General features: G+C 38.3%; 1 protein-coding gene across 1 annotated transcript; it reads left to right on the top strand.

Annotated features, from left to right (window-relative positions):
• The first annotated feature begins 804 nt into the window (after positions 1-804).
• saal1 (serum amyloid A-like 1) lies at positions 805-7748 on the top strand. The gene is made up of 13 exons (XM_069708239.1): positions 805-927; positions 2703-2902; positions 3326-3427; positions 3890-3973; positions 4090-4169; positions 4261-4320; positions 4401-4516; positions 4699-4876; positions 5029-5111; positions 5266-5451; positions 5879-6036; positions 6150-6242; positions 7381-7748. The coding sequence occupies exons 1-13, from the start codon at positions 924-926 to the stop codon at positions 7456-7458; spliced, it is 1422 nt and encodes a 473-aa protein (XP_069564340.1). The 5' UTR covers positions 805-923; the 3' UTR covers positions 7459-7748.
• The last annotated feature ends 742 nt before the right edge of the window (positions 7749-8490 follow it).

Here is an 8490-nt window from a genome sequence, read left to right as displayed (position 1 = left end):
ACAGGTTGCCAGTCTATCACAGGGCCAACTAAATGAGTCTTCTAAATTAAACAGTAAGCACAATGGTCTTTTTAAAGTGTCACACATTTGTGAATATTTAGTCTAAATTCCCAAAGCTCATGGTGACTAACAGTCCAAAATATAAATTTATTTAAATGGTCTGTACGTGTATAGTGCTTTATCACCTTTCGGTCTCAAAGCGCTTTAACATGGTTTTCCCATTCACGAGACAGATCACCATGCAAGGTGCGGCCATCAGGAGCACATTCACACACTGATGGTTCACCATCAGGAGCAACTTAGGGTTCAGTGTCTTGCTCAAGGACACTTGGGCATGTGGATAGGAGGAGCTGGGGATTGGACCACCAACCTTCTGATGAGTGTACATCCCACTCTACCAACTGAGCCACAGCCTCCCTACTATTTACATACCATTGAGCTGTAAAGAGTGAATTTTTGACATTTTTACTGAAAAAAAATGCCTTGACAGTTAATTATCAGAATTGTTGTAGATTAAATTTCTGTGGATTGACTAATAGATTAAAGTAAAACTATGGTTCTGATTCTGGATTGATGTTTACTAGCAAGACTCCAGATTAAGATATTCCACATAAACACAGTTAAATAATTGTTATGGTTTTTGTCATAGATTAGATGTATGCTTCATTCATTTGTCGGATAAACCTGTCAACCTGCCTGCGCCCTGCAGATGGCGGTGTTCATTTTGACTTCAGTTGGTCGACCGCACGAGAGAGAGACTGAACAGCGTGTATTCGGTTCGCGCATGCGCAGCCAAACACTTATTCTAAATGGAGGCTGTTTGAATTGTAGCTCTGCTGTGGCTGTGGTTAAAAAGTTAAAAGCAGTCCACGTTATTGCGTTTGGAATTTACAAGGTCGTTACGTTTGTCGAGGGCGGTCACGATGGGTGAGTTGATTTATAACAAGATGTCTGACAGCTAATGCGAGTTGGTGACACAGCGATGTGCAGCTGCTAGCTAAAGTGTTGAACTGACGATGCTACAGTTGGGATCGTAGTTATACACATGTCTGTCTGTCTTTCTGTCTGTCTGTCTGTCTGTTTAACTAACTATCTATCTAATTATCTAACTAACTAACTATCTATCTAATTATCTAACTAACTAACTAACTATCTAATTATCTATCTAACTAACTATCTAATTATCTAACTAACTATCTATCTAATTATCTATCTAACTATCTATCTAATTATCTAACTAACTAACTATCTAATTATCTATCTAACTAACTATCTAATTATCTAACTAACTATCTATCTAATTATCTAACTAACTATCTGTCTAATTATCTAACTAACTATCTATCTAACTAACTATCTATCTAATTATCTATCTAACTAACTATCTAACTAACTAACTATCTAATTATCTATCTAACTAACTATCTATCTAATTATCTATCTAACTATCTATCTAATTATCTAACTAACTAACTATCTAATTATCTATCTAACTAACTATCTAATTATCTAACTAACTATCTATCTAATTATCTAACTAACTATCTATCTAATTATCTAACTAACTATCTATCTAATTATCTAACTAACTATCTATCTAATTATCTAACTATCTATCTAGCTAATTATCTAACTAACTATCTAATTATCTATCTTACTATCTAGCTAATTATCTAACTAACTATATATCTAATTATCTAACTATCTATCTAATTATCTAACTAACTGTCTATCTAACTAACTGTCTATCTAACTAACTATCTAATTATCTATCTATCTATCTATCTATCTATCTATCTATCTATCTATCTATCTATCTATCTATCTTGTGTGCTAAATTTTCGGGGCTTCTTTAGTTTTTTAGAAAGCCCAGTTTTCTGTTCTGAAAGAAGTTCTGACCTGACAGATCTTGATATCGAACAATTTACACCTTAAACAGTTGGTTCTCATTTGTAGCTCACCCTTATCGATATAGTGTGAATGGAGTTAACGGAATATCACTCGGTATAACTGTTTACAATTGAACGGTGACAATGAAGTTTACTCAGCCCCTTCCTAAAACTGCTGCAACAATACCTGAATATTATAACCCTCGTGAAGGTGAGATTTGTTGCTGTTGGTTTCATATATGTGTAACAAGCTGGCAACTGAATGCAAAACCCTGGTACTGTACATTTACTGGTCCTAATTTAAAGCTACCCCGATGATAAAAGAACAGATGGATAGGATTTCTGCCAATGCCAGTCGAGTGATTTAAACACCTGTTATTGTCTAAATCCATCAAATGCTTCCATAAATTAATCCTGCTCATCGATGGTCTAGCGCTATCAGAAATGTTGGCTACTCTCATAGAAACAATGCAGTAGGGCAGGGCGATGTGGACAACATCAAATGTCAATATTTTTGAGCAAACGACTGAGTGTTACAGGCGTAGCTTGAAAAGTCTGGTAAGTTAAGACAATTACATAACTTTACCATGATGCAGCTTTTAAAACCAGGAAAAGCCCAGACTTGTGCCATATCATCATATTACGATATCCAAAATCTGAGACGATATATATATAGTCTTTTTTTTCACAAAATGATGAAATATCAGGATAAAATTTCACCCGGACCTACAATGTAGCAAACTTTCTTTTTGCTGACAATCTCTTATCATCTCCTGGTCTAACTCTAAAGTGTGCCTCTGTTTATTCCCCCAGACGGTGGTATTGATGGTGCTGAGCAAGTGGAGAAAGAGACATCCTCATCTCCAGCTGGTCCACCTTCTCCTGTGATGGACCGTAACCCATCACCACCCCCAGACACAGCTGATGGAGCGGAGGATGGAGATGTGGATGCCATAGGGGACACCGTTTACAGCAAGCACTGGCTTTTCAACACCCTGACTCGTCTCATCCACGTAGGCAGTCGATCTATGCTGACGTCAAATTTCAACTTCAGTCATTCGTAGTTCATAGATTCAATGGGAAAATAACAGCTACGTATAATTTGAACTGTTTGGAAAAACAGTGTGAAGTGTGCAAATTCTAAACGGAGACATTTGCTGCTTAAACTGTTTCAAATGCAGATTTTGTGGAGATGAAGCAGTGACATCACAATCTGAGTCGACTCAGTTTTCTTGACCTACTTGACAACAGCCTTTTCTGAGCAGCACATATATATATATATATATGTGTATATAAGTCAACTGGAATGAAACGTCTTTCAAACCCAGTTGTTGCTCAGTTGCTGGGAGCGTTCCTGCTGGAGTACACACTATCCTCTGCTGCACACGGTTACAGCTGACATTTCTTAACGTCTGTAAAATCGTCTTGTCTTGCAGATGGTGACGGAGCATTCGGAAGAGAGCTCTGAAGGTCCGATGCAGCTCTCTGACGATGATGAGGAGGCTCTGTGCAGAGTCTGGGATATGGCAATGGATAAGGTAGAGTTTCTCATGTGTATCACACAGGCGCCACATTGTTTATTTGGCCCTGCTCTGCTGTGTTTTCCCTGTTAAAGGTGAATAGTTTCCATTAAATGAATGACATCCATGAAAATAACTACTTGCCAACAAAAAAGACAAATTTGTCAGTTTGGAGTCGAGCTGTATAGTCAAAATACTGTTGGAAAATAATGATAAAATGTGCATTCTGTATTCTGATACTTGGTTGTTTACTTTGTAGTAAACCTTTACAAAATTTACATCAAGAAATTGGAAAGTAAACACGATACAGGCAGAAGAAGAAGCACTACCTCCTTTAGATTTAGGATATTTAACCATGTATGAGGAAGTAAGGTGCTGTTCTCTTCCTGTCTTATATTCATATTACTTTTTCTAATTAATTAAACCACTTATTGCCGTACATATTTACTAACTGACTTTTCATTTCCCAATTGTGTGTAGGATGTGGCAGGTTTTCTGCAGGAATTCAAAGCTACAGATATCCTTCTTGGAGTGATTGCCAAATCTCGTTGTCCACGTCTCACGGTGAGTGAAATCCTTTTAAGTTCATGTATTCTGTGCCAGTATATAGTCCTTTATGTTTAACTTTTGAGACAATATTTGTGAGCTTTGAGAATTTTCATGCTTTTCTTTAACTCTAGGAAATCGGTGTAGGAATCCTCGGGAACATTGCTTGTTTTCCTGACACTTGTATGACTCTCAGCCAAAATGAAGACTTGGGGTGGGTAAAACTCACCATCTGTAATTATTCTTTAATTGATCTTATACATGATTGATTCCATCTTATTAATGCAAATCCCTGCTGTCCACAGTGCTGTGCTGTTGCTTCTTCTCGGAGATACAGATTCTCCAACCCTTCTGGAAACAAGCAGGTGACATTTGCATTTCCTGCAGACGTGTGAGGGGGTGAGCCTGAGAGAGAAATATTCATCTTTTGTGATGATGTTTGCAGATTGCTGCTGACCTGCGTATCTCAGAAAGATGTCTGTTCTCTGTGGCTTCAGCGAATACGACAGCAGACATCCGTGTGCGCCAACCTTTGTTTCATCATGTGCAGCTCCACCAACAGTACTTTGCTTTTACTCATTTCTTTCCAATAATAAGCTGATTAAATGCATACGAAATGACTGTTTGACATTCCTAGATTACTTAGATTTACTCAAAGCCCCTTTGCTGCTTAGTTCAACTCTCAGCAACATGCCTGCATTATACAATTGTCATTGTAAGTAAATACTTAACGTGTTTTACAGCGGACCTGCTTGAGAAGGTGGGAGAGCTGGTGGACAAACTGTTTGACCTCGATGAAGAGCTGATGAAGAGTTGGATAACAGCGCAGCCAAGTGGGGAGAAGGGGGATGATGATGATGATGAAGATGAAAGCAGTATGGAGGTGACATCGTGTGTTCTTGAGGCAGCCAAGCAGCTGAGGTGAGAATCTGAAACTGAATGAGAGAGAATGATACACAATGATGATATTAACAGACCTGTTGTTTATGTTTACTAAATACATGGTACTTAGGATGATGATGATGAGAATGATATGTCCCTAAGCATTCAACAGTATTGAATTATCTTCACAGATCAGAGAATCTGAATGGCGTAGAGGTTTACCTTCACATCCTCCAACTCCTCACCACTACAGATGACGGCATTCAGGTTTTTGGTAAGAGACGGTCATTACAGTCTCAGTTATTAGCTGTTGGCTCATCTTTACAGTATTTAAAGAAGCTTACCACAGTTGTGAACTCAATAAAGTGTGACACAAGATGAGAGGAGGAAGAAGTGAGTTCATAACAAGTAGCATTTGTTTCTTCTAGCTGCCCCTAATGGACCGGGCAAATCGATTTGGGACTTTGTCGGTGACATTGTCTGTGAGGACCTCTGCCAGCCAAATGATCCTCCCGTGGTCCTGCACGAGCAGAAGAGCATTTTGGTTCAAGCATTTGCTGTGCTGCAGGCACTTTACAGATGCCAGGATCAGTGGTGCAGTAGAAGTGACATAAGTAAGTTCTCTTAAGGCTCCACTGTTACTCGGGTCCACATTTGACCTCAGAGATGGCTGTGGTCACTGAATGTCCCTTATCAGCCCTCATTAATTCCACCCAGCAAATGATGCAGCCAGAGACACTTGTATATAAAATGATAGCCATTTCATCAGTGTTTTGCAGAGCTAAAGAGCTGCTGTTGGTTGAATACTTGAAGAGAGGCTGTTCAAATAGATGGAGCGCAGACGAGTGTCGTCGATAGAGAAGTTCTTAATGCAGACCTGTTGGACATATGTTTACTGTGCAGCTGCATTACACATGGATGCAAGAATAAAACAAAACACACAAGGACACAACCTGCTCAGACTGTGCAGTCATCAATTTTGATTTTGATTTTGCCATTTAAAAAATAGTGTGTTTAAATACCCCGTGTCTTTGTCTGTAGGTCTGCCCCTGATTGGTAGCATCTTGCGGGTGTGCCAGTACCACAGCGAGTGCAAAGATGGCAGTACAGACAAAAAAGACAGAAACGATGAACAGCTCCAGACTCTTGCAGAGATCACAGCTGAGTTTCTAGCTGACCTTTTCACAAACATTCCCAAGGTAACGTTTTTAGAGAATTGCCTCACACTTTTCACAGACCAGTCAGATTGTTTCATCAGATTTCCTTCATGAAACTTGTATAGCATTATAATTATGTACTTTTTTCATTGTAGGATACAGTTGCAGATTTGGTAAAGAAAGGTTACCTCACAGAGAAATCCTGCGTCACAGCTGGAGCCAGTTTACTTCCCAAATTTAAGACTTCGGTGAGTGCTCTCTCCAAAATGGTTTCAGTATTGTGAAACATTGCTCAACTATGGAATCAAAGACTTATATGTATGAGCCGGATGAGTGAGGCTTTAATCCCTTTCCTTTTATAGTCTGTAATCACCTACACTTAATAAATCACACACACACAAACACATAAGCAGACGATTTACTGAGTCGGTGCTTGTCAAAGAAGGTGCAACTACAATATTGACCTCTATTTTTTTTTAGGAAGCCAAGTTTAACCTAGAGGAGTGTCTGATGGTCACAAACAAACAAAAATCATTTGTCAACCCACCAAGAATTACTGACTGAATGTTCTAATCAGGAGCTCAAACAGTCTGAAAAGTGAAGGAGTAAATCTCTCTGACTGCTTCAAGAGCCTGACGAGCGTTTAGTATACGACTGATAGAAAAGTTAAGAGAATAGGCTTCAATGATGAGGACTCTGTGGTTGACTCTCCAAACAGGACTAGTGTAAAAGTGTAATATATGTTACGTAAGTCATCTTTTATTGTGGCCAAAATGGTACAACCACAGTCTAATGACAACTGAGATTTAAAATGATTGAACTTCATCCTATCTGCTTTTTACTGTAAAATCAAAGTTCATTGTCAAATGCTAATAGTTTCCACTTCTCATCTGAAAACAAATGCTACTTTATTATTTTTATTTTTACCTTTTGAAATTATTAGTTGAGGGAAAAAAAACTTTATTTACAGCAAATAATACGATTGTAGTTGATTCAAGTTCTTCATTGGGTATAAATAAGAGATGGTTGGTAACACTTCTTAAATTTTGCAGCTTTTCTAAGTTTAAAAAAAAATGTGTAAAGTGCAATACCTGGGTTTTTTTTTGGACAGAATTACCCATTTTAAAATGTCATGTATGTTTTTGTATAGATTCAATTTCATCAAACCTTGAATTGTCTCTAAATTTATTGTCCGGGTTTTATGAGTAGTGTAATTGTCATGTATGGAAACTGCTGCCAGTGATGCTGTTGATACAGCAAAGTGTTGAGGATTTATTTTAGAGCTTGCGTCCAATGAGAAAGTGTGATGGACTGCTGCCACACACCACCAGCTTCTGTGGAAAATAAACAAGATTTTTCCACCCCACTCTTCCTCCTCTTGTGCAGTTTCAGCACCTGCAGGCCGTGTTGTCCGAGACTGATCCCCAACTGGCAGATGTGGTGAAGAGACAGTTTACTGTCTGAGGCACCCTGCAGATCCGTGGTCGGCCTCTCAATCAGACTCACCACTGCTTTTTATAGCGGTCAGTGTTTCCTCTCCAAAGTTCCTGCTTCAAGTTAGACTGTTTGTCTTTCCACTGCAGAGCATCACTAATCTCAGACTGTACCCTTTGTTTTTTTTGATACTGTGAGCCACTCTTAACTAAAGTGTGTAACATTAAAGTTGTGCTGATGTTTAAGGTTTGTAATTGTTCCCAGAAGACTATTTTTGTATTTAGTGATTGACAGACTTTTATTAAAAAAATTATTTGTCCTTTTTAAGGCTATATTGAATCATTAATGTCCTCGTTAGACACACTGATGTCAAACAATTCATAAGGAGGTGATTTACATATTCAGACGGAAAAACTCTGGACAGAAAACACGGTATTAATGATCTTCATCTGTCTTGGCATTCGCATTAACACAAAACTCAATAATATGTAACAATTTCTTTTTAGGTAAATACAATTCAGGTACTATGAGGATTTTTTTTTCTATTGAACTTATTACAGTTTAATATATACATTCCTTTTGATAACCCTGGTTAAAGATTTTTTTTCTCTCATACAAACAAAACATACCTGTTTGTTACATATTTTGTGCACACTGAATCCGAATATGTTTTCAGAATTTTCCAATCTCTCATAGTCTTTTTGTTCCAGTACACTTAAGTGGACCCGGATAAGTCGTTCCAAGGAAAGCTCCTCTGCGTTGGTAGACATCTGCTGGACGATAAAGAGGGATGTCCCTCAGGCTAAATAGAGGTGAAATTCATACACTTGTACATTTTGAGAAGTGTCTACATATTTTAAGTGTAACAACAGCCTCATTTATGTAGATTTAATTAGTCAGTTTGGTGATACCATAATGTTGGCGCGCTTGTTGGAGCTCAATGAAATCCTCAGGGAAAGATGCGGTCGGTAGTCAATATTCCTCGGTTACTCAGAAAGCTGTAGGTAAGTCTTTACCAACCCTGTGCCCAGCGGTCGGCTGTGCGATAAGAGGAAAACCGTC

The sequence above is a fragment of the Brachyistius frenatus genome, unplaced genomic scaffold (assembly GCF_029030835.1).
Source record: "Brachyistius frenatus isolate BFR_SWC_R1_liver_20210118 unplaced genomic scaffold, ASM2903083v1 Contig_74, whole genome shotgun sequence".
NCBI lineage: Eukaryota > Metazoa > Chordata > Actinopteri > Embiotocidae > Brachyistius > Brachyistius frenatus.
This window is presented reverse-complemented; position numbering and strand designations above follow the sequence as displayed.